The following is a 26,544-nucleotide window of genomic DNA, read 5'->3' on the forward strand; positions in this document are numbered from 1 at the left end:
TAGGCTCATGACTAGACCTACGGCACTGCTTGCAAGTGCAGTGGCCAAATCTGCATTCTTCCTTATGTTACTTATCCAGTATCAGCTGGCAACAACACCCTTTCTGCTTCCTGACCAGGCTATTCTGATTTAAAACTCTTCTGTCTGTGGCCAAAATGTCTGTGCTAAGTAGTGGGAAAAAAAAAAGGTCCTTTTCCACAGGGTGAAGGATTGTCCAGCCACTCAGAATAAAAACCCAAGTCCAGCAATAACAGAGCAAGAGGCTGCGTGCAAGTTACAGTAAGATCCAGATCCCCAGCTGTAATGGCCTCCGCATTGAGGTTGCAGCAGGGCAGTGCTGGTTCACTCAAGGTGAGGAGGTGATGGGCAGGGAAACTGAGTGGGCTCCTCCTGAGCATATCTATAAACATCAGACAGTGCTTTGCCAGCCCAACTCATGGAAGAGGTCCACCACCAGGGCTACCTGTTTCTCTGACACTGAGCACTAACAATTCAGGCTACTCTTGCCTGCTTCAGTCCCACTGGCTTCATGGCAGGGAAATTTCTGAGAAGACTGCCCTATTACAGAGCCATGCTACTGAAGCTACCGAAGAAATATGACACTCGGTTGCAGAGTTATGAAACACCAGTTTTCAAAAGCAGCACACAGGCTTAACACAAACCAGCCTCCGGAAGAACTGGAAGGTTGTTTTGTCAGACTTCAAGCAAGCAAACAAAATGTCCAGGCAACAAGCAAATAACCCAATCATCTGTCTCCAGCTGTTCCCTGTTTAACACTGGGTAGATGCAGTCTCATTATGCGGGGACACTAGGACACAGATGAGTCTTGAATGAACCTGCTGGGATATCCAGATGAACACAGCAGGGCACTCTGGGGCACCCCAAGTCCAGACTGTGCTGCTGAAGGGTTGTGCTCAACATCCCAGACTTGTGCTGGCAGCAGACTGTCTCTGTGCAGTTCTTGGGATTACTGGGGGTAAAGAACATAAGGGGGCTGCAGTACTTTCCTTCTCTGCCTCCTGCTTGCTACCGTCCACATTGCCAGTAGTGTGAATGAGGAGCACTGGCCAGCTCCCCATTCAGACAGGGAGGGATACCAGCATCCATTTTCCACCACTGTACTGAGCTAGGCAGAGATCAGGAATTTCATCAGTACAGTGAAACAACAAGAAACTCACTGTTTCACTTTCCCATTCCTTTATTTTATCCTTTTCCTTCCCTTTCCAGCTTTGACTGCCTGAGCTCATCAAAAACTCTGCACTGCTAAAACTTCCCTGAAATGCTCTTGCTATAGGTAGCAGAAAACATAGAGTGCTTTGTACCTGCTAGGAATGATATCAGTTTTGCTGTTTTGACTTACTCTTATTGTTTCTTCCTGTTAGCTCTTAGTGCTTGATTGCATTTTAATTTGTTGTTTGGACAGATATTTCCTATGTGTTGCAGTACCTGCTCACATGTGAGTTCTCTGTTTTGGAGAGACTCAGCCAGACACTGGAGTACCAAGGATAGTGTTCCTGGGTCTGCCCACATAGCCATAGTCAACAATACAAAGGAGAAGGGCAGGACAAGAAGAGCGGGCAAGCGTATTAACTTAGCACACACAGAAGTGCAAAGATACAGGTTGGCACATGGGGCTGCCGACAACCCCACATTTCGTCACGTAAGACTCTGCATGCATGTTCTGTGGGATCACCAGACCAGAGGTGAGATCAGCACAGACTCGTTGAACATCATTTTCCCTGTTATGAAGTTCACCAACCACTTATGGTTCTTCTGCTGTGAGCTCCAGCAGCCTCCACACTCATTCTGCGGGAAAGAGAGGGGCCCAGCAGAGCAGCAGGAAGGCTGACTTTGCTGCAAGCTGCCAGTGACTTTACCACTTTTCAGTGTGCACGATCAAAAGGTCAGCCACCAGCTGCAAAGAGGGAAAAAAACGGTTACCTTTGAGGGCCCATGCTAAAGGCAGCTCATCTTGGAAGCAGAAGGCAGGATCAGCAGGGATGTACAGGCCAGCATCTGGCAGCCTGCACATAAGGCAGCTTGACAGAGAGAAACAGTAATTATCGCCAAGGCCAGCTAATGAACCAGAACTGTGCAAACACAGAACCACTGTGAACCTAGTGTGATCATGTAACTGTGCCAGATTCCATGTCTTGAACCAGAATAACCTGGCCTGGCAGTTTGTGATGCTGTGGCTTCAAATACCGTCTTCCTGCAGCCAGGTGCAGACACAACAGCAGAGCCTCAAAAGCTCACTGGGAGGTGTATACCTCTCAAGTCTTACAGCAAAACTGCATGCACAATCATTTCATCATGCAGCTCTCCCAGAGTGACCTGCTTTAGTTGGAGTATTTTCAACAGCAGTTTTAGTGGGGCCCTTTCAGAATCAGGGAGCTCTATACAGCCACTCATACCAAATACTATATATTTGAGAGGAGAACCTAAATGTAAATAGATCCAGACATTTAGGCTGTCCCATCCTACATGCAGAATTCAGCATTTCTAGCATTTTAGAATAAGAGGTAGTGGCATCAAGTTGAACCAGGGGAGGTTCAGGTTGGTTGTTAGGAACAATTTCTTCTCAGAAAGACTGGTGGTGCTTCATTGGAACAGGCTGCCCAGGGAGGTGGTGGAGTCACCATCTCTGGAGGTGTGTGGATGTGGCACTGAGGGACACAGGTAGTGGGCATGGTGGGGATCAGTTGGTTTTGGTGATCTTGGAGGTTTTTTCCAACCTTAATGTTCTGCGATTCTATGTTTATGTGCAGGCAAGCTGGAGAAGGCTGAAATTTCTGGCAAAAGGTTGGCAAGAAAGAAGGCAGTGCTGCAAATCAACTCAAACCTCTTCCACCATTTATTTGTCCCACCCTTCACTAAGTGAGCTGCAGCTGTACAAGGGAAATCACTGTACAAAAAGGTCAGTATTCCTCACTTGTGTGATGCTCACTGTAGGCTGGTCCAGTGGCTGAAGCTGAAGTTAGGACTTGCACAAGCACAACACAGATGAGGGGCTTGAGACTATGTGTTTCTATGCTTTTTGGCTCGTAACGCTTTTCTAAACAACCACATTGCAACCCAGGGCTCTCAGACTTACAAGCTTAAACCGCAGTATTTCATTTTTTCAGCATCTTACATCTTCAAATTGATTCAAAAAAAAAGTAAATAACAATTCATGTAAAAGCAACATTCATATAAATGAATGATTTATTTGTAACTTCAGTTTTATTTTCACAGCTATTTGATTGATATTAGTACACTTGACAGGCCCAATCTAAATGCAAATCAGCTTCCATTTGCAATGTAAATTAGCAAAACTTCATTTTTCATGCTTTGCATATTATTAAACTCTCTGAACACTTTGCTCAGCCACACATTACCTCAAAAGCATCCGTTTTCACCATAGATCACTTGCCTTTGCCCTTTAGCCTCATGGAGGTCTCAGGAATTGGAGAAGAGCCATTTTTGTGGGGATGTATGCATTTAAAAGTGGGTTATGCTGTGCCATGAACACATGAGCACTATAAACCACAGTCTCTTCTAGTGTATGTGTGTGTGCCTGGTGTTAGAAGACCACAAATGAGGACATCAGATTTTCCAGTTCACAGTTCTGGCTGTTTTCTGCTGCGTCCTTGCTTCCAGGTCTAATTAATGCCAGAAGCTTTTTCTTAGAAAGAACCCTGCAGGATAGCTCTTGTCCCTCTGTATCACAAGATTTGCTAAGTGAGACTTGAAAAGCATCCAGAATCTCTCTTGTAAATATTGACATAGTTACGGGATCACCACTGCTCCTAAATCAAAAAGTGGAGGAGGAGAAATGGCAATACGGAACAGGACTTTGTACTCAGAATGACCTAGAAAGAAAGGAAAAAGAATAACTCTGATGGCTCCTTCATGTGCAGCTTCTGAGGAAAGTCCTGATCTGAGGCTTGATGACATCAATGGAAACAGTCCCAGTGGTACTAAAAGATTTTGGATTGGGAGCTGTTTCTCTCTTTCCAGTTCCTATCTGAAAAAAAACAACCAATTCCCTTCAACAGTTGGGCCACTTGGTGTCTCTCTTCTGCTCCCTACTTGCTATGAACGTGTAAAGAGTCACAGAGGGAAAGGGCAAGCATGTCATTTGAGGGAATGGAAAGAGAACAGCAGCAGCAGATGCGGTCCTAGCTGGTCAGACTCTCGTCTCTGGTGTCGGACGTGCATGGGGCTGGGAATCAGGAAGCTGGGGCTCTACGGCTTTGGGGAAACCACAAAACTCTCCTTGCTCAACTTCCCCATTGCGGGAAAGGGAGATTGTGGTGAGGATGGAAGAGAGCGTTGGAAAACACCCTGGTACTCTTTTGTACTGTAATTACAAACCGCACAATAAAACCTAATCAAGATTTCTTGCAACCAATAACTTCCCATAAATGAAGGCACATATTTATACCAAAAATAAGTAAAGCAGTGTATCTTTCTGTGTGAATCATAGACCAACAAGCACACTGCTGTATCTGTCTGTGCTGGGCATGCTGTACAAGATGTGCAAATCTGGGCTGTGCTTGATCACAGCTCTCAGGCTGAACCAGGCCTCCCATCACTCCTGCCCTTGTAAAAGAACATGTGGGGAAGGAATGGGGGCTGAGCCCGTGAGGAGCTCCGGTTTCGGTGGGAGCGGTGGCCTGAGCGCTGCAGACGAGGCCCGCGCGACTGCGCAGGGAGCGCGGGCCGCCCGCTGGCGCCTGGCGAACTCAATTTCCCAGCATGACGCGGGCGAAGCGCGGAGAGGGAGAGCTGGCGCGCATGCGCACCGCTCCACTCCAGCATGGCTACGGTGCTGTCCCGGGCGCTGAAGCTGCCGGGTAAGGGGTTTTGCTCCCGCAGTGGGAAAGGAGCGTAGCGCCGGGCCGCAGCGAGTTGAGACGGCCGCTCCGTGACGGGGCCTGGCTCTAACGGTGTCGCGGCCCGCGAGGGTTCCGTTGCCGGGCAGTGGGTGCGTTGCTATGGGGATGCGGCCGCGGGACGTGGGGACGGGCAGCGCGTGAGAAGGGAAGGGTTGGGGTGAGTGCTGGACGTTATCGCACCCACCAAAAGCAGTCTGGCACGTACGTGTCAGTGTAACCATCTGGGTACGTGTTTAAAGGCCGCTTAGCACGTCTTCGTGGTTTCCAGCCAGAGATCTTATGCGAGATGAAAGGATATTCAACAATAAGGGACTGCTGTGTCAGGAACCAGATCTTTCCAAGATAAGGCAGCGAGCAGCAGTCCAACCATTCTTTTAGCTGGGGTATTAACAGGCTCTGGAAAAAAAAAAAAAAACAAACAAACAAAAAAAAAAAAACAAAAAAAAAAAACCAACAACGTTGCGAAACCAGAATTTGAGTTTGCTGGTTGCTGTTGGATGGAGTGGCATGGGGCTGGGGACAGTGCCAGCGCACCTGGCGGCATTCAGACGGTTCTTCCTGAGCACCTCCTGCCTCTGGGACAGCCAGGGCACTGAAGCACTGCTCATCTCTAAGGATCTGGGGGTGTTAGCTGGCAGCCTGCTGAATGTGAAACAGCTGTGTGCCCAGGTGGCCAAGAAGGCCACCAGCATCCTGGATTAGATCAGGAATAGTGCAGCCAGCAGGAGCAGGGAGCTGATCGTGAGGTCACACCTCGAGTGATGTGTTCAGTTTTGGGCCCCTCGCTACAAGAAAGACGTGGAGGCCCTGGAGTGCATCCAGATAAGGGCAACAAAGCTGTGATGGGTCTGGAGCACAGGTCTGATGAGGAGCAGCTGAGGGAACTGGGGTTGTTCAGTCTGAAGATGAGAGGTGACAGGGGAAGCGTCATCACTCCGTACACAACCTGAAATGAGGTTGTAGTGAGGCGGGGCTCACTCACTCTGCCAGGTAACAGGACAAGAGATGATGGCCTTAAGTTGCACCTCGGAAGGTTCAGGTTGGATATTAGGAAAAAAATTCTTCTCTGAAGGAGTGGTGCAACAGTGGCATAGGGTACCCACAGAAGTGGTGAGACTACCATCCCTGGAGTTGTTCAAGAGCTGTGTGGATGTGGGACCACTGAGGGACATAGTGGTCATGGTGGGGATGGGCTGATGGTTGGTCTTGGTGATCTTGGGTGTATTTCCCAACTTTAATGATTCTAATGCTTCCATGATCTCAGTGGGAAGGACTACACTGTGCACGAAGTTTCTGTAGGAAAATGCAAACGAGTGGATATGTGTGTGATGTGTGACCATAGGAAACATAAAACAACATGGACAAAATCTCTCTTGACATCTTCATCAGTAGTGTGAGCTGTTTGAGATGTACCACTGAGAAGACTGGTTTGAGAAACTTGTGGCTGCAGTTGAGAAAACAGTTCTTGTGTAAGTCTTTAGGTGAAATTGCATGTATCACACCCAGTTTGCATGGTGAACTGAAAAATGCAGCTTTCAATGGCAGTGAGAAAGCGGAAAGCCTATTGCTATGCCTGTTTTTCCTGCAGCATCTCATTAAATTAATTACATCAATATGTGGCAACTTGTCTCCTCACGGACTTAGAGATATGTCTGCAGTACCCAATGATGGGTGCCTGCCAACCACTGAAACACAGAAGAATAAACAGAAGCCTGGAGCGAGTACAAAGAAATCTGGAATCAGTATGTCATCACTGAAATAATGCACTGAAATTGCACTTATGTAAAGTCCAAGATTCGCTCTTTTCACTCCAGAGTGAGTGCAAATAGACACATTTCCAGAAAGTCAAAAAGAAAGAAAGATGGCAATTTAATATCTTTCAAGGCACTAGTAATGAATATTTCATTATAAGCAGGACTTTATTCCAACACATTTCACCTCACAGGTGCCTCCTTTCCAAGTTGTAGCACAATTGACCTTTTCTTCTCTGGGAGATCCCAGTCTACTTCTGCAGGAGTCCCAAGAACTGCCAGTGCAAAAAGTATTATCCAGCAAACACACAGAGTATTTTCAAAGTCAGAGTGCATTTTGGAGGCCTACTTTCCTTGAAAGTTAACACTGGGGCATTTTCTCTCTCTTTGATCATTGCAAATCTTCCTTTTTATTTTATTTATTTATTTATTTATTCTCAATGATTGCAAATAATAATAATAACCCAGTATCATGACTGGTAACTTATCCACTGACCACAAGCAACAGTTCCTCTGATTGTTGGTAACCACAGGCCACTGACTGGGAACTTCTGTTTTATCCTTAGTGTTGTGGAAAAAGGGGAATAGAACAAGTTGTGTCAGGTCAGAAGAGAAGCTGTTTGTTTGCAACAGCTGCAGAAGAAAATGCAGAGCAGTAGAGAAACTGACCGTTAATGTGAATGCTGTGATGTTGTGCCAGTACAGTGCAAGGTTTGTATGCACTTAGAGACCTTATGCAAAAGGCAGATAACGGGATGTGAGTTATGTAAGTCTGCTACATGCTGAAGGCCACAGAATGGCCCAGGGTCTGTTTTCTTTAGCACGGGATCATGAAGGTTATGCGGTGATTGTTATTTTAGGAGATAGGTTGAGATTCTGATTGAGTCCCACTCAGGTCTTAGCATTTTAACTTCCACGCTGGAGATTTGAAGACTGCATGGGAATGCTGGATTTTCTGATGGCTGATCATTTAGCACAGAGGCAGCTTTTAGCTATCTCTTGTTGGACAAACTGCCTTCCCCCTTCCTGAGCCTTGGACTTGACCACAAAGGAAAGAATTTGACTTCAGGAGCATTTTTCAGTAAATCTTAATTCTCTGAATGGTCTGAGGTTGCTGTTTTCACACAGCCTTTACTGCGTTCGTGTCTCACAGCAAGTGTGATCTAAAACTCGGGTGAAGAGTCACATTCCTTCTGCTCTCCTTCCAGCCAGGTGAATCATGTGTGACTCCCCCACTGCACCTCAGAGCAGCCTTGGGGGGCTGAGTTGAGTCTGCCTACACCAGGTCTCCAGATGTGTTTCCAAAGCACCTGCAGATCATTTGTTTGTGTATTTTTTGGCAGTGGGAAGTAAGCATTTGATTCCTCTGAAGTTCGATATGCAATTGTCTTTCCCACGGGCTGAGTGAGCACTCCAGGATTTGGTTTTAAGAGCAGTGTCTGCCCTTAAGATACTTCATAAAAATCAGCTGGGAATTTTATGCCTTACCTTACTGTACTTTGTGTGAGTACCACTGAACCTTTACTTGTGTCACAGCTGCTTTCTAGCCTCTGACAAATGGTTTGGAATTCTTACCTGGCTCTTAGTGGAGAAGATGTTCCTACTACAGAATGTCAGTGGTGGTTGACATGGTTGTTGACATTCGCAGCATCTCAGTTACAGCCAGCTCAAGAAGTGGATAAGCTGTAGTTTCAAGGTTCTTTCTGCTCCCTAGATATCCAGAGCAAAACTGTACAAAATAAAGCTCATTCCTAAAAGTCAATACTTCTAGTTGCCCTAGAGATGAACAGCAGAGTTCAGTAGTATGGGTTGACTGTTTGGAATTATAATAACAAAACAAATCACAGTCTGTCTAAAGTGTAAGCATGCTGTTGGGCTACTGTATTCAGAGCACATCTGTTTCCAAAACTAAGAGCAGTATGGCTAATGTCAGAACTATCCATCTTTGATTTCTCAGGCCAGTTTTTTGAAATATCATTTACTCTTGGATCAGCAGCATTTACTTTTCATACCACTCTGGGCAGTCTTGAACTGGCACACCTGGGTCAGTAGTGAGATGCTGTAAATACCCTGCCAGTGAGACTTCTGGAATGTCTTGGTTTTGCTCAATTCTCTTTTAGCTATATCTGGGAAATTTACACCTTGCTCTCACTGCAATCTCTGAGCGGACAGCTGTGTGTTGCTGAGGTCAGGGGTCTGTGCTGCTTCCAGGATGGAGCAAAGGTCCGAGAACCAAGGTCAAGAGCTCTGAAATGCACACCCTTTGAATGTACATAGTTTCAGGGCAGGACTATGTGATACAGTGTCTCACAGAAATATACTGTGCCTTAGGAATGCAGTATCTTTATCTGGGTGCTCTACCTCCACAAGGAGCAACTTTCTGGAGTATGTGCACCGGATTGTTTCAACATGAGTCCTGTGTGGAAGCATATAGTTCAGAAAGAAGGAGTCCAATTTAGACTCTTTGGGATCTGGTTGGGTACCTTTATTTCCTTCTGTTCACTGTGGCCAAGTTGCTTTGGCTGGTCCATTTGACCTTTGCTCACACTGCCAGTTTTTCTTTGATGCTAAAGTAAACACTGACCATCACTGTAAGTAGTACAGGAAGGAGAAGTGAAGGTCCTTTTGTGGGGCAACAAACAAGAAAGAAATGAGATCCACATGCTGCAAAATAGATACTGGCGTGTTGCACTAACTAGGTGTTACAGTACATGTGGAACTGTGAGTTTGCCTTTTACAGAAAAAAAACAATCATTAAGGTTGGAAAAGACCCCAAAGATCATCTAGTCTGTCCGTCAGCCCATCCCCACCATGCCCAATGACCATGTCCTCAGTGCCACATCCACACGGTTCTGGAACATCTCTAGGGACGGTGACTCCGCCACCTCCCTGGGCAGCCTGTGCCAGGGCAGCAGCACTCTTTTGGAGAAGCATTTTTTCCTAATATCTAACCTGTACATCCTCTGGTGCAGCTTAAGGCCATCACCTCTTGTTCCATCACTGTTACTTGGGAGAGAGGCTGAGCCTCACTTCACCATAACCTCCTTTCAGGTTGTAAAGAGAGTGGTAAAGTCTCCCCTGTGCCCCCTCTTCTCCAGGCTGAACAATCCCAGTTCTGTCATCCACTCCCTATAAGATTTGTGCTCCAGATCCTTCACAGCTTTGTTGCCCTTCTCTGGACACATTTCAAGGCTTCCATGTCTTTCTTGCACTGAGAGTAACAAACAAAATACTAAAACAAACACAGTCCTTGAGGTATAATCTTACTCCAAGTAAGACATATTATCTTAGGCAGTAAGAACAACCAAGAGAGCCCTTTAATTTCTGTTCAGTAAAACTTTCTCAGCATCTTAGTGTCTAAGAATGGTTACTACTTGTGTATCTTTGCTAGTTATTTATGCCTTGCACGTATAACTTCAAGCGTCTTCAGACGCAAGTTAGCTCCTCTCTTAGGTCAGCTTTAGGCAAAGGGAAATGAGACAGATATCTGGGACAATAAAATCCCAACTTGGAATAGGAGAGAGAGAAATAGACCGAAACCTTATAAACATCAGAGCAGTGGCCATGGCTCCATGCCCAGGCTGGTGGCTTGAAGCAGCTCACTGAGACGTGCTCCTCCCCTCGTAGCTCAGGGCAGTGAGACTGCCTGATCTCTCCTACTCCTGCAAACAGATGGCCCTGGCCTTATGCCATGATATAAGACCAGGCTGTGCACCATCCCTCGTCATGCTCCATGTGGCTGGCTTGGGCTAGAGGGAGAATCATCTGTGTGTCACGCATCCATGTCACAGGGGTGGGAACTGGGAAGACACCTAGAGCTAAGGTACTTTTTCGTACCACCACCTGTATCAGACATCAGTGCTACGTTATTTCTCAGCAAGGCCAGGTACAAGCTGTCAGCTGTGGTGGGTGGGAAGAGGAACAGAGGGGGAGCACTGGTTTCATACTCCATGAGTGCTCCTTATTACAGTGCTGAACCACGCAGAGAAAGTTGTGAGAGCATCTCTCATCTCTTCAGACACCAGAATATATTCTGGTCCAAAAGAGTGAAATCACTCACTTTGCCCTCATCAAGGAGTTGATATCCATTGATAACTTGCCTGCTGCTCTATCCCTGTGTGACCCTTCCTTCCATCCCTCATGAAGCAGGATAGCAAATACAGCATCCAAGAGGTCCAGGCAGGGGGAGCAGGGGAAAAGTGAGTTTCAGAAGGCCCCCTTGAAGGACCCAGCCTACAAGAGAAGAGGGACTGTGTTGGGATTAGAGTTTGGCAAGTGCTAAAGGAGTCCAGCCTCAAGTCAGGAGAGTGCTGCACCTTAGGTACTCGAGGGATAAGCATGCCTTGTGTCGGTGTGGCTCACTACAGATCAGGAAAATATACATACATATACATATAATATATACAATACAATATATAATATATACATACAATAATAATAATAAAATAAACCTGATAGAATCTTTTCTCACAGCTGTCACTTGGAACTCGTGGCTCACTGCAGCCTTTTCTCCACTTAGGTCCTGAAAAAGCAAGAAGTGAATGCTTTGTTGTCTCTCTCCATCTCTTTCCACAGGAAAGAAAAGCCCAGATCTTGGAGAGTACGATCCTCTCACTCAGGCCGATAGTGATGAAAGTGAAGATGACCTCGTACTCAACATACAGAAAAATGGGGGTGTCAAGAATGGGAAGAGCCCCCCTGAGGAAGCGCAGGATCCCGACTCTGATGTGGAAGTTGGGATGACGAAGCAGCACGCGTCAGAATGCACAGCCGAGGGTTATCCTGCAGAGGCAGCTGGGGGCTTGGAACAGAAGGCTGCTCCATCCCTCATGCCATACCTGCGCACAGCAGTCTTTTTGCTCACCGTGGTGATCTCGATGATTCTTGTGTTGGTGTGTGCGTTTCTCATTCCCTGTCCCCCTAGGGACTTGCATAACACCTGGAACCACAACCTAGGTCAGGGAGCAGGTGAGAAAGCCCCAGGAACAGCATCTGGCGTGGGGGAGGTGGCAGCTCCCAGGCTGGGCATCTGCGGGAGAGACCTATCTGGGAGAGCCAGCTCAGGACAGAGACCCTTCCTCACCACTGCAGATGCTCCGAGGTAAAAGACAGGAGGCTCTGTCCTGCTCACTCTTCAAGCTGAGGCCTGTGAAATCTGACAGCAGTAGATCACAAAATCTTTCTGTCAACACCAAAAAGCATTTTGACTCTTCTCCCATCCTGCCTTTTTGTCCATAAGGCGTGCTCTGTTTCAGATGGAAATGCCCACTTTAAAACACAGTGCCTCCCTCTCTAGACCCTGGATTTCACCAGCTCCTCCACACTGAAGAGTGTGGGAGTTTGGGAAGAGAGGGATAGAGGTCTTTATGTCTCCTGACTGGCTCAACTAACCTCGTTTCTGTTGTCTTGCCCTGCTTGAATCTGTAAATCAACATTTGGAATCTTTTGTCATCCTGTACAGGCCACTGGTAACATTTCTAAAGTATCTCCCATTCTGATCTCTGCAGTATTGTGAAATAATTTCTGCCAGGTCTAGATATGTCTCTCCCTCCTTGCTTTCTGCCCCAGCTTCCAAATCTAAGCCTTTCATAAGATATGTGACTCCCACATCACCTCTGAAAGTGAAGTGGGAAGCAGACATCTTTTCTTTCCTTTTAGCTCTTCTATTTTTCCCTTTCTTTTCTCTGACCCAGATGCTACATTTCTGCCTTTCCATGTGATAAAAGATCTAGCCATGATGGGAGCTGCCTGGCATTGATAATTCCTTAGCAGACTCCACAAGGTTTTTTTTTTGTGCCAGCCTTCTACTCGCAGTGCAGAGAGCTGGCTGCGTGGCTACTTTGTCAACAGCGTGGTTCTTTGTGACTGTTGTAGGTGGTGTGTTATCCCCACTGGAGCTTTGTGATGTGAATGGTGATGGGCTCCCTGACATCCTCATCGTTTTCACAGCCCTGATGAACGCCAGTGTCATGGGTAAGTGAGTCTTCTACTCTCTTTCCTGCACTTGTCAGTACAGACCTTTGGATATTCATACAATGGTTGGAAAAAGTTGCTGCCACTGTAAATCCACTGTTGTTTTTTTTTGTTGTTTGTTTGGTTGGTTTTTTTCTTTTTTTTTCGCTGAAGTGGCTGTTGTTCTGTGTCTGTACTTTATTATGCTGTTTATGCTTCAATACTAGTTTGCAGTCACCTCTTTCCCCATACCACAACTTGGGATCAGTCCATCTCTCTCTCCTGTATTTGTCCATCTCTCTGTCCCTGATCTGAAGGCAGACATAAAGTGGTCAGAAAACACTTCACTACAAATAGCAGGTAGAAATAAGGTGTTGGTTATTTTTTTCACTTCTCAAAAGCTACTTCTCAAAGCCCTTCACTAAAAGTCTCAGTTGTTCTACCATTGTAAAAGCAAGGAGGTAGAAGTCCTATAGAAATAAACCTATCAACAGAGAGAAAATTGTGCAGACTTAAGTTTTATAAGAAGTACATGAGAGAGAGACTGTTGATGTGAAAGCTGTATTCAGTTTGTAGAGGTTGTCTTTGTATTCTGTGTTTTGCCATTGTGCTTATTTCTCTTTCATCACAGATGTGCAGTTTTTAGCATGCTCCAAATGGAACTAGGCATACCTAGCTGCATCCTGGGCTGAAGCTGTGCTAGGAGACATAAAGCAGACAGGAAAGCAGGTGTAAGGACATCTCAGTCCTATACCCAGGTAGCTGGACATCAACCCTCCTAAAGCTTGTGCTCAAAGTCTTCACATGGTGTTTGATAGAGATACTCTTAGGGTAGGAACCTGGTGGACTAAGCTGTGGCACTGTTAGCTGTTTATCCAGATTGTACACACTACAGCTGTGAGCTGCATTGACTAATTAGGAGTTCTTGATCACTGCCAACCCAACAAAAAGAATTTATGTGAAGACAACTCTTTAGCATAAGCCATCTGATTTTCAGTTTGACAGGTGATTAAGTTTGATTTAGAGAGTGGGCTCAAAACCTCCATGTAGTCAAGTCATGCAGAGTGTTGCCATTAAACAGGAACCAACAGGAACTGTTGTTATCTTGAAATGTGTGGAAGTTCATATTCTAACCTTATGATATGAGAGGTAGAGATTACAATTCTATATAAGGGCAGGCTGAGCTAAAAGTTGCTGGTGTTTGAAATCAGAGCCAAGAGTCTGTTGAAACAGCATGGGGCACCTTTTCTCACTATTATTTTGTGCTAACTGGTGAATTAGAAAAAGACCCTGAGTTACACCAATTTGTTGCATTCAATCTATTTCTCACAACAACCGTGACAAAAACTGATTTAAAATACAACAGAAAAAACTCTCAGATTGCCAATCACCTGCTGCTGCCCAGACAGCCCAAGCCTTCCACGTGAGGCAGCAGCTGCCTTGGGAATTACCTAAGGCATCTCCTCAGTGGTGTCCATTGGCCTGAGGAAGAGGACATGAGAAAGGTTTAACAACAGAATGATTCAGCATAACTAAGCAGGTTGTCCCCAGAAGGAGCTTGGTTCCTCTGTGCCCACCTGATCACATTTCTTGGAGTTAGCTCATGTCCAGACACCAACTTTGATTGTGCTGTTGGCTCATAGCCTAACTTGTCTGAAGGTCACCAGTAGGTTCTGCTGGCAGAAAGACTAAAACAAAGAGTGGGATTTGACCTTTGCTTTTAAGGCAGTGTGGATAGAGCTGGCTTGAGCCGCTCAGCTCCAGGAGCTAGAGCTGGAATTCAAGCACAAGTACCAAAGACAGTGTGGACATAGCCTTTGATGGCAAGGAATTTTACTCTCTTCCTCCTGTCTCTTCCAGGTGTCTCTACGCCCTCCGTGACTATGGTGGCCCTTTCTGGTATGAATGGCAGCACCTTATGGTCCATCCAGCTTCCAGAAGAGACTCGGAGTGTGCAGTGCAAAGGGCTGTCACTGGGGTCACCAGCAGAGCCCGTTTGCCTTGTGACAGGAACAGCTAAATTCCTCAGCCTTCTTAGTGCCTCCACAGGTAGAGTCAAGTACTAGCTTGTTAGAAAGATGCTGCTGCTGCATTTTCATTTTTTTTGAAGGGCTAATAAGTATGAATGATTCAGTGCTGGCTCTTTGTAGTGGCTGTTATTAGTGACACACAGGGAAGGGTCAGAACACTAACGTTTTTCAAGTTATAAAAGGTAAAAGAGCATTCAAACTTTTGATGCTCTCTGGGAGTATCTCTATCCTACCATTTCAGAACTATTCAAAATGTTTATCTTGTCCTATAACATCTCCATGGCACAAAAGATATACAAGATCCATTTTCATCAACATGTAGCTGTTACTACAGCTCTGCACCTAGCTAATGGCACTGAGAAGCTGAACACCAGTCTCAGAGAAGTGACATAAAGATGTATGCTACAGCTAGATAAGCTTTCCAAAGAAATTAGGCCCATAGAGGAATCGATTAGATATGAATGAATGCTGCATTTTTAATCACTGTGTTGGAAAAAGAACTATGGAGAAATAAAAGCATCACATTTCTTTTTGTTGGGATTTTTTTTGAGTGTTTATCAGCTAATCTGTAAAACAGGTTTTATTGAGTTTCCAGCTGGGTCCACACCGGACTGCTGAACAGTTTGACATCATGTCTGCTAGCATGCATTTACCCTGAGGAGGAGTGAGCATACTATACTGGAGTGGCTATTTACTGCTGGGAATTTAATGGAGACACAGATTTGCACTTTGAATATTAGAACTGGCCATCTGTTCTCTTTCCTGGCATCCACCTACAGTCTGTACTGCTGACTGTGGAAAGCAACTGCTGTCCTGCAGAGCAGCATTCCTATTTAGGTTCTCCTTCCAAAAACAAACCTCAAATATGCCCTGCTATTTCAGAAAGATTTTTGAGCTCAGGTCTGTTTAGAGAGATGCAGAGGAGGAAGCACAGCAGAACAAAGACACAACTCAAAGCCAGTCTAAAGAAATGTGCTTTGCTTCCCACTGAAGCTTGACCTGTATGCTTGTTTTTTGTTTTCTCAGGGAATAAGGAAAACAAGCTCTTTTGCTCCCTCCTTCAAGAAGGTTTTGTAGAACTGTCTGGGAATGTCCTCTGGTTCCCCAAGGTCTCTTTCATCCTGTTCTTTCCATAGGCAAGACCATCTGGACACTGAACTCCATTCACCTTTCAGATGGGATCTTGGCTGCACCAGCTGCAACTCTTCCAGATGTAGATGGAGATGGGATTAGGGATATTGTTGTTCTGGCCCTCAAAGAAACACAGGTACAGCATGTCTGTGCTCAAGATTAGAAAGGACCTTGACTATCTAGAGGAAGATTGAGGACCTCGATGTAGAAAGGTTATAACAGGAGATGCAGGAGCCCCTAATTTTTGTTCCTTTAGATTTGCTTGAAAAGCACCTTGTTTCTTTCAGTGGGTCAGAACAGTGAGATCAAGCAATAATGGCACTACCTGCATTTCTTATCAGCTGGGAATGAACAAAAGGTTTATTATTTATCCCTGGCTGAGACTTGAGAATTGTTTCTGCTCAGTGAATGCCTGATTAGAAGTGACTGTTTAGCAGCTGTATAGAAAACCATGTTGAGATAAATCACTGGAAAAAAGAGCACTCAGCTGACCTTAGGTAATAAGTAGTTGTGTGATCAAGTGCAGATTTCCTCCATGCTCATCTCTCCCCAGAATTCTAGCATTACTATTCTTAGAGGAGTTCAGTTTTTTGAAGTCCCTTCCATCTTTGATGCTTTTGCAGACAAGAGAAAAGCATGAATGTAAGAATCCCAGGAAGCCAAGCTGAGCAGAGAGACCACTAGCTAGACCTTGCTGTGGGGAGAAAGAGCAACAGAGCTTCATGCTGTGGGTACCAGGCAAGATTCTGAGAGCACAAATGTGTGAAAGCACTGCCAGAAATCTCTACATCTCTGTCTTTGCAGCCTGATGTGTTTTTCGTCTTGGTGTCAGGAAAGACTGGGGTTGCTTTGGGCGGGCCTGTGAAGTACAACGTCATTGGAGAAGGGAAAGTAATTGGCCCTCAAGTTCATATCACCAGCCGGGGAGCCATCTACATCCTGTTTGGTTTTGGTAAGATGCACCTTGACTCACAAGTACTTCACCTTTCTGAAAAAGAACATTACTTTTACCTAAATTGGCTTAGAGTATTCCTGGGATGTCTCTGCTATGTCTTGCACTGTAAAATCTGGGAGCAGAAGGCATGGGAAGGAGTCTTACTGCTATGCAGTGGAAGAGTATCAATGTCTGCTAGCCTGGAGTACCTTTAAGTTTCTCAAAGCCAAGTCTGCCAGTGGTGCATCATGCCAAGGAAGGTGCAACTCTGGCTTTCCTTTGCGTTTTGCCATAACAACAGAATTCCAAAGGACTCTCTGTGTTACTATGAAATTAACCTTTGCAGTCAAGACTCTTCATCTTTACTCTTTCTGGCAGGTAATGTTCAAGCAGTTGCCCTGAGGGATATCTTTACCCAAGCCAGAAACCGGGACAGCTTTCCTATGATGTTGCAACAGGAGGAGCCAGAGTGGGAAAAGCGCAGATCTGTAAACCTGTCAGAGCTCATTGACATTTACAGGTAGGAGACAAACTTATAATCTTGGTTCTGCTGGAAGGGGAAGGAAAAATGTATACCTTCTTGCACTCCTAGACACAGTTCTTTCCTTTCCATTTCTGGTTGTTGACAATACTATGGAGTATTGTAACCAGTACTGCCAAACTGTGGTCAGAATCAGTCTTGATAGGAATAAAAGGGAACAAATATGAAACCCTGCATCCCATGCTTTTTATAGTAATTCAAGACGTTCAGAAGAGCACAGATCTGAATTTAGGTCAGTTAACTAAGAAATAACAATGTGAAATTAACCTCAGTCACTGAAGAAAAGATGAACCTGTTCAAGAATAGTTCAAATCTTAGGTTGTTGGGTGGACAGGCAGGTAATGCTGAGATGCTTAAATACAAGCCTAGGAATCTTCTCTCTGCTTTCCATTTCTCCCAGTGGGGGTGTTGACTTCCTGCAGACGATAAAGGCATCTGACACAAACTGCAGCAACCTGCTCATCACCACCAAAGATGGCTTGATTCTACTGCAGGGACAGGACCTGGAGCCCCGCTGGACATTGGAAATTCAGAACATCAGCAGGTTATCTACTGGGAACATTTTCCTTTCTTTTTTATTTCTATTTCCTACTTTTCACCTTTAAGTGCATGTGTTCCTTAGAAAGCAATCAAGAAGAATTCTCCATGTTTGCAAAGAAACCTATGATCTGGAGGCATATGTGTACATTGATGCACAAAGAAGGAGGGCAAGCGGAATACAGAGCAGAGGGCTCAAAACCTTTAAACCTTTAAAATGTGTGAGTGATGACAAATTGTAAAATCATGGAATTGTTTGAGTTGGAAGAGACCTTTAAAAGTCATTAATCCAACTTCCCTGCAATGAACAGAGACACTTACAGATAGATCAAGATACTCAGAGCCCCTCCAGCCTGACCTTGGATGTCTCCAGGGATGGAGCATCCACCACTTCTCTGGGCAACCTGTGCCAGTGCTTCACTATCCTTATTGTAAAAAAAAACCCTTTTTTTCTTCATATCCAATCTAAATCTCCCCTCTTTCAGTTTGAAACCGTTTCCTCTTGTCCCATTGCAACAGACCCTGCTAAAAGTCTGTCCCCTTCTTTGTTCTAATAAACAAAGGGCTTGATACAGATATCCAACATAAATGTCTTGACTACTGTGGCACTGGAGCTTAGGGGACTTCTGGTGTGTGATTCAGCCCGTCTGCTGTCCACAGCTGCCAGTTGCCAGCTCAGTGGAGAGGAGCAGGTGCATTAGTGGTGCTAAGTGTTAGAGGTGTCTGAATATGCCGAGTGGATCTTAATCTTCCTTGAAAGCTGAAAATCAGCACTCTGATGGCAGTTTGCCATCTATACTAAATGTAAACCTTAAAATAATATTTCTCATCCTCTGACTTCACGCATAAAAGTTAAGCAATTTGCTAGACCTAATGGTTTGATAATAACTGGCAATTTCAGTTTTCTGAGTGCTAAATGTTTGCAAAGGGCAGCTGGGCACAGTTGAAGGAAATTATGTGGGAAACAGATTGCTAGCTCTGCTATCTAGAGGAAAGAAAGAAGCTTTCAGCTCAGTGTTACCTGCCAACAGCTTCCATAGGAGGAAGGCGTAGAATCTTCATTAAGAAAAAAAGGTCATCTAGACTTGATACTCTTATGCTATGCCCAGTCTTGAAGGCTGGAGGGTGACATAAGCAGTGGCTTTAGGAATGGGTTGTGGCAAGTTGATCTCGGTTTGGGAAAGGTAGTGAGCTAAAAGAGTTTTTGTTCCAGAGTCTTCAGGCTTCTGGATATGGGTCAAGTTTGAAGAATAAGTGTATGCTGACTAAACAGAGTCAGTTCACAGATGCTATAAAATCAGTAATATGCAAAAAACTTCTAAATGAAAAAACTAATTGGAAAATTTGTAGGGATTCAAATCAAGAAGTGTTGAAAGACGCTTTTGTCGTTCTGTTCACTGAATCACAGAATAGTTGGGATTGGAAGGCATCTTTGGAAGTCCTCTAGTCCAAGTTCTGAGGTGTCACCAGACAAACAAGCTTAAACCCAGGTCACCATCAGACAGAGTATACTGAGCCAGTTGAGAGCTCCCCTTTCCCTCAGTAAACCTGCTCCAGCCTCTGTCTTGCTCTAGCCAAGCAGACTAAGTCCATGCCTTTGGGTGCATTCTCAGATAACAGCCTGGCTTCTGCAAGTGTGCTGCATTTCTGGATAGATTTTGACAAGATCCCTGGAAGACCATAATGGACAACCAGTTATAAAACAAGAGTGAAGTTCAGAGACCATGAAATTGTGTAAGCATTTGAAAATTGCATTGTAAATGGATGTTTCAGATAAGAGAGGATTAATTGCTGGTTGCTGTGGGGATTAGTGTTAGGCAGGAATAATTACTAGCCTTCTGGTTCATACAAGAAAGTGCCCAAGGGATTTTTCAGTTGATTGGTAACATCTAAAATACATATGCCTGCCTGTATTTGATGTGTGGAATCTGCCACTGACTAGCCTGCCAGAAGTATGAGAAGTGCCACATCACGAGAGAGTTTAAGTGAATGCCCTCAGAACAGAATAGCCTACTGCTTCTTTTTGGTACAGGAGATTTTTTAAGTTATAGGAACGTGTCATGAGACTGCCTCTAAATTACTAGCTGTGATTGCCAAAGTGTACTATGTTAATGATAAAATAATGGAATTGTAGAACATTCAGAGTTGAAAGGGATACTCAAGGATCATCAAATGCAACTCCTGGCTCCACAGAGCACCACCCAAAAATCAGACCATATGTCTGAGATTGTTATCCAGATGCTTCTTGAGTACCACGGGGCCATGATCACTACACGGGGCAGCCCGTTCCATGCCCACCGCCCTCTGGTGCAGACCCTGTCCCTCACCCCCAGCTGCCCCTCCCCTCTCAGCTCCATGCCGTTCCCTGGGCCCTGTCGCTGTCACACAGAGCAGAGCTCAGCGCTGCCACTCCGCTCCCTGTGAGGAGCTGCAGCCATCAGGCCTCCCTTCAGCTCCTCTGCTCTGCACTGAATCAACCAGGGGACCTCAGCTGCTCTTCATATATGTTGCCCTGTAGGTTTTTTATCATCTTCGTAGCCTCCTTGATACAAGTATAGATAGTAAGCCACTGTTGTGCTGTGGCATTACTCTTAAAAAGCCATTCTGGTCTGCACATTTTAAAGTAGTGGCTGGAAAATCTGGATAAAAGGGCTGGAAAAATGCTTCAGCATGGAAGATTTAGTTTGTGTTTAGATGATGAAGCTTGAGAGATGAGTTCATGTGTGCATGTAAGTAACAGGAGCTAACAGGGATTTTAATCTTGCTGTAGCAAGAAAAGTGCTTTGGAGCAGAAGCTGCTCGTGTTCCAGAAAATGAAAATGCAGCCATGTTTCTGAGGATGAGATTAATCATTAGAACTGACTGTCACAAGAAGTGATGAGTTTATCTTGTCTTTGTATTTCCATAGCAAGTCTCATGGCTGGGCACATCTTGCCAAACTCTAGTGCTTGGTTAACTGGATAAAATACAACAGCGTATCATAAATAAAAGGAGGAAGGACATGCTCTAGTCATCTAGCCTTGCCCTATGAAACTGTGAATTCAAAGAAATCATGTATGCTTCTTAGGCCCAGCTGTGCTGAATTTAGGAAGGACAGAGGTCAGATTCAGAAAGCCAAAAGCAAGTAAGATGGTTAGAAAGCAGTTATAATAACAGATATTCAAGTAATAGTGTTAAGTTGCCCAGAAGGGAGAGGATAAAAAAGAACTTTTTTTAAAACTGCTTTGAGCAGGAGGTCAAATCTCTTGATGAATTTTGAAAGGTTTGGGTAATTTTTTATGATTGTAGCAAAACCGAACAGGTTCTCATTCTAGGGAAAGAATAATACAGCCATGCCATAGGGTGATAAACAAATACCTACACAGCCCAGCAGGGATTGCACCATCTCCCCCTCCCCCCAGTCAACTCTGAAGAATGGCCAATAAGTGCTATGGGCAGTTTGATCATTTTTCACTTTTCTTATCCACCAAAAAATGGTTTCTGCCAATAAGAATAACTCTCAGTGGATGAAATATTTTGGCAATTGCTGCCTTGGTAAGAGGCAGAATAGAGGATGAAAGCAATTCCTCTTTTTCTGTCATAAAGCTGAGTGGTTTTTTGTTCAAATTTGCAGCCAGCCAGTACTGGGGTACTTCAGTGCTGATCAAACCCTGGACTTCATGCTGCAAGCACAGACCGGAAATGGGAAGAAAAAGGTAAAACAAGAGGCAGCAGAGAGGGCATTGGCAACTTAAAAGTGAAGGAGCCTGGGTTGAAAGGGGCAGTGATTCTCTACTTTCAGCAATTCCTATTTCTGTGGCTGACACTGGTCTCTGTGTGGCCACAGGCCTGACAGAAAATAGCACTCTCTTTAAGCCTGCACCTGAACACTCGTTAATGCTACATCTCTTTCTGTATCCTGAGGTGGTGGTGGTAGATGGCAAATCTGGCCTCCCTGTTTGGAAGCAGGAACTCCCATGGCAGAAACAGCAACTTGATGCTCTGTCAGTCATGACTTTGGACAAGAAGTCTGTTTTTCTCTTCTGGGCTGATGAAGCACAGCCTGTGCTACAGAGTTTGGTGAGCAGCTACCCTTTCTTCACTTTGAGTTTTCTTTGAGGTACATGTAATCTCTGTCTTTTATTCCTAATGTAATTGAACTCTAAACCTGCTATTTGAGATTGCTAGGGACATCTTTCCCTCTTGCTTCGACTTGGATGGACTTCTTCAAGCCTGTACACAGTAGCATATGTATGATTTTTCCATCAAAAAACTTCATAGACTGAGAGCTCCCTTCCATGAAACCAAAATTTTCTGTGTTATGAAAATAATTCGTTTTTTCTGCAGCACTGAGATTTTCTGCCTGCAACTTTGTTCCCAGACCCTGAGAGATTCTTTTCAGCATACCAACATACAAGTCAGCATGGAGTTCCAAACTTCCAGACTGTAGCTTGGCCAATCAAGCCAGCTTTCATAGAGCAAAATCTCAACTTTACCAAACAGAGGCTGGGGAGCAAATTTTGTTTGAGAAAAAATGTTTTGCACTCTTTCAGCTCTGTGGAACCATTAAGTTTTTGGTTCTTAGTACCAAGCAAAGGTAGCACAATGTCGGTAAACATTTTTTTTTTTCCTTTGGCAAAGCTAGACTGTCTTTTGGTAGTCATCTGTAACATTTTTGTTCACTTTTCATTCCATCAGCATCCTGGTCCCAGATCTGAGCGCCCGGCGCTGCACCACCTTTATCTTCTCCATCCTGTTTTCCCTACAGTCCTTTTGGACCTCACCAATGCAACAGACAAAGTCATTGCTTCAGCAGGTGAGTTCAAATGGTGGAGAGACTACCTAGCCTAAAAAAAATGGAGGAATGAAGATGTAGCTGTAAAAAACAAAGTGGTATACTTGTGGTATACCACATGTACTAATAGGTAGTATTTGAAATCCACCACTCACACAGACCAGCAATGGGAAATCAGATTGCTCTTCCACCTGAAGAAAGGTCCTATCCAACGCCTACTTTACAAATGAAAGGCCCACCAAGATTCTTGAACGTTTAAGCATGGAAAAGTCTGAGTTTGAATTCATGCATGTTTAATACCAGATACATTCCCTTGCTTTCCGTGGAGCACGTCACCTCAGATACACTTCTGCCTTTGCTGGCTGTCCTCTCCTGCCCTTTGAGATAGCAGATGTACTGCTCTTTCCTCTTTCTTTTTGAAAGGGAGAATCCAAAATGTTTCACTGCATGTTTCCAAGGGAAAGTGAATCTAGATTTAACATTTACAAGATCTCACAGTCCCTGTTGGATTTCCTTTCTTTTTGTAAAGCAGTTCAACCGACATCCAACTTGTTGAGCATGGCAGGATGCAGGATAAAAGGTCAGTGCATATAGCACTGAATCCAGTAGGTCAGGAAGCAGGGAGAAGCTGCTGTGTAGTGATACGTCTAATCAGATTTGTATCAAAAAACAGCTCAATCAAGAACAAATAGAATATTGTTCTTAGCGAGATTTATTAGAAGCTGGGATTTCTGAAGTCTGTACAGATCATTCCATGCTAACCGGAGTAAACTGATTTGCTCCTACTTTAACAATTTACCCTTCTGTAGAGGTAATAATTTATGCCAGCAAGAGTAGAAAGGAATGTTCTATTCAAGTGAACTACATTAATTAAATATGTACATTTTGTATGTCAAACACAAAAAAAAGGCACCTTGGAACCAAAAATTGACATCGTTGATCTACTTTTCAGTGTATTTCTATGGAAAGATTTTTATTTAAAATTGTTTTCCCCAATGAACTAAGGCTCATGCTATTGAAAAATCAAATTGAATACATCCTCAGTCCAGTGACTGTTCGGAATGAGTGAAGACTGTAAGATTTCTTTTGGGTGAAGCATAGTTATTACTCCTCACCAATATTTTCTCTCTCTTTTCTGATGAATCAGTCGGAATTAATGATCTCCAAAAGGATGCATTTCACATCACTGTGACAACAACTGCAACATCTGAAAAACAGCCAGGATTTCTCTCAGTCAGCAAGTTGGGCTTGAAATGGGCCATGATGACGCAGGGTCGAATGGTGTGGCTAAAGGACACCACCACTCCCAAAATCAGCCGTGGAGAAGTGAGGCGATTTCTTGCTCGGCTGAAATTTGTTGACTTTCCTCACAAGGTGAGATTGTGCAGGAATCTGTGATCAGTGCAGATTGTTCAGGATATATGATTGCTTCCGTACTGACACAGTTAGGTGCTTTCTATGAGGTGGGATTCAAATTGACTGCAAGATGACAGGCTGTCTCTTTAGGTGGAGACTGGACACAGTGTAAGGCCCAGCTATACTTTAGCAGTTTGACAAGAAGGAGGATCTTAGAAAGAATCAGGGGTGACAATCATAAAGGACTGAGGGACTCACAGACAGAACTGAGAGGTAGGGCAGTGGTCACTTGTTCTAACATGGCCAAACAGGGGTCCCCTATGCACCCTCTACCTAGTGGTGCCTAGTGTTGCTGATCAGTAAATTAACACTTTTCTGTACTGGACTGAATGATAATGGATTCTGGCTTTGTTTTTCGTTTCCCTTTCCTTTTCCAGCTCTAGCCTGAGATTTTGACAGGACCTATGACCTGCATGGGGAATAGAGGAAGCTGCTCAGGGGACCTTCAGGAAAACTGCTGTGTAGAGGGAGTGGGAACTAAAGGCACTTCCCCTTTCTTCAGCTATCTGGGGAATATTGCTGGAAGCTGGTTTGTCCTTGGCAGATCTGTCCTGTATCAGATGAACCTTGTTCAGCATCTCCCCATCCATATGCTGTTCTTGCATGCTTCCTTCCAGGTAACATGGAAATGTGAATTTAGAGCTTGCGTGCACACGCACACACACACACACGAGTTATATATATGTATCAATTTATAGAGTATATGTATATTTTTTATATGTTTAATTTATGAACAGATTTAGGACACTCCTTTTTATGTCCAAACAGTATTCCAGGCAGACAAACAAGCTCAAAGCCTATGGTGGTCTATGATAACTACAGGCAAATTATGTGGGTAAAGAACACCATCTGCTTTAATCTTCATATTTTTGGAAAGTAGCCTCTGTCTGGCTTCTGCAGGGCAAGTCTTGTCTACGGCCTTTCTTATTCTCTCAGCCCTTTTCACCATCCTGTTGCCAAACTCACAAACAAATTGGCTCTCTTGCTGAATTACCTGATAGAAAGATGGCTGCAAGAACGTTTTTGAGCATTTGCACTTGCGTGTTTCTTTTCCCGGATCCAAGAAGCAAAAGCTTCACATTTCATTTCTACCTCTTATTCATCCATCCTTAAGCTCTGTATAAACCTGAAGTGTCATTGTTGCACCATGTTGCAGTTCGTTGGACTGAGTTCCCCTTTGAAAAGCATTGCAGCCCCTTTGGGGGAGGCTGTCAGCAGGTCCCTAGTGGCACTGTAAAGATCGCTGGACTATAGATACACTTATAGAAAAGCTTATTCTCACACAACTGCTTCAGGGTTTAGGGGCTCAGACAAGAGGTAGAGATGGAAGCTTTTCTGTGCATGTGACCCTGTTCTGGTTTTGACCGTTGGCCTGCCAGCCCAGCAGTTCCAGGAGGAATAGGCTGCCCCCAAGGCAAATTTATTTGCTCTTGGTGCATTTAGTTCCTTGAATCATGCCTGTGAGCGTGCTGTCAGACTCGTGTGTTGTAGTTGCAGAGCATGAAGTTGCCTGCAATAAAGTAACTATATATAAACCAACAACTTTTCTGCCCTAGCAACTCCTCACAATTCAGGGCAGCAACATGTTACTTGTTTTCCCAGATCTGACCTTCGGCATTATGCAGAGCCAGGCTGAGGTGAGAATTGCAGATGTCTCTTTGGTCCTCCTGCTAATATGTGCTCTTCCTGTTTTGCTGCATTTCCCTCCGAGTAGCAAGGTGATGGCAGCATTTTGATGCTTACATCAAGGATGGACACATGGGTTTGCTCCCCTGGGCTCTTGACACCTCGTCTTGCTACATCACCCTTTCTTCTTCCTCCTTGCATCTCCATATAAAGCTTCCAGGACAGCTTTCAGTGTAGCTCTTCAGGATTAGCTGCAAGCCCCAAAGCTGGCCTTTGGACCCTTCTCTCCTAATATCAGAGCTGGGAACAGTTTGTATATGTTTAATGGTATTTTTGTGTAAATAGCTTTGTATATATTAGCACGACTCTATATATTAGCAACAACTCTAGGCCCTGGGATTTTCCTCCAGACGCGTTAGTATTTATAATATTATGTTAGTTAATACAGCTGTATAATAGGAACTGAAAGTGTGAGGACCAGTAATATAAGAAGATTAAACAGGAGTGCACCTTTCCTCCTGTAGCCACCACCTTGCTGGGAAAGGTGAGGCATTTATTACCTAAAGTAGTTATTCTCCTGAGGTTCTTCCTGAGAGAACTAATATTTGAGTGCAGTGACATTAGCTCCTCCATAATGTGAATTCATTCCACCCGCACACACACGCCCCCAGTGTGAATAAAGAGTCTGTCTGTATATTGTTGAGAAAATGTATTTGAACTGTGAACTGCAGTGGAGCAAATAAATACTGTGTACAGCATCAGTGTGTGTCATGTGAACCACCATTTCACCTTTGAGGGATGACGAGTTTGCTTGATTTGGGGACTGTTGGTGGTATTTTTACACTAAGGGAAAAGGGACAAGTGAAGAGAAACAAAAAAGCAGGAGTTCAGCCTAGGATTCTTAAAGGATGTGGAGGAGCACAATAATAAGAGTCAGACCGGAAAGTATCTCAGAATGGGAGCTGGAGGGGG

The 26,544-nt window shown here is 44.5% G+C and overlaps 1 protein-coding gene across 1 annotated transcript; it reads left to right on the top strand.

The window, feature by feature from the left end:
- The first annotated feature begins 4,759 nt into the window (after positions 1-4,759).
- Positions 4,760-26,330, top strand: FAM234B (family with sequence similarity 234 member B). Its single transcript, XM_042816343.1, has 13 exons — positions 4,760-4,838; positions 11,207-11,599; positions 12,506-12,604; positions 14,444-14,632; positions 15,750-15,880; positions 16,549-16,696; positions 17,057-17,198; positions 17,620-17,763; positions 21,370-21,451; positions 21,660-21,815; positions 22,434-22,551; positions 23,678-23,904; positions 24,324-26,330. Exons 1-13 carry the CDS (start codon positions 4,802-4,804, stop codon positions 24,327-24,329), a joined length of 1,872 nt encoding a protein of 623 aa, XP_042672277.1. The 5' UTR covers positions 4,760-4,801; the 3' UTR covers positions 24,330-26,330.
- Positions 26,331-26,544: the final 214 nt, after the last annotated feature.

This window comes from Centrocercus urophasianus, unplaced genomic scaffold (genome assembly GCF_019232065.1).
Source record: "Centrocercus urophasianus isolate 14NV4802_14NV808 unplaced genomic scaffold, USGS_Curo_1.0 seq_15, whole genome shotgun sequence".
Classification (NCBI taxonomy): domain Eukaryota; kingdom Metazoa; phylum Chordata; class Aves; order Galliformes; family Phasianidae; genus Centrocercus; species Centrocercus urophasianus.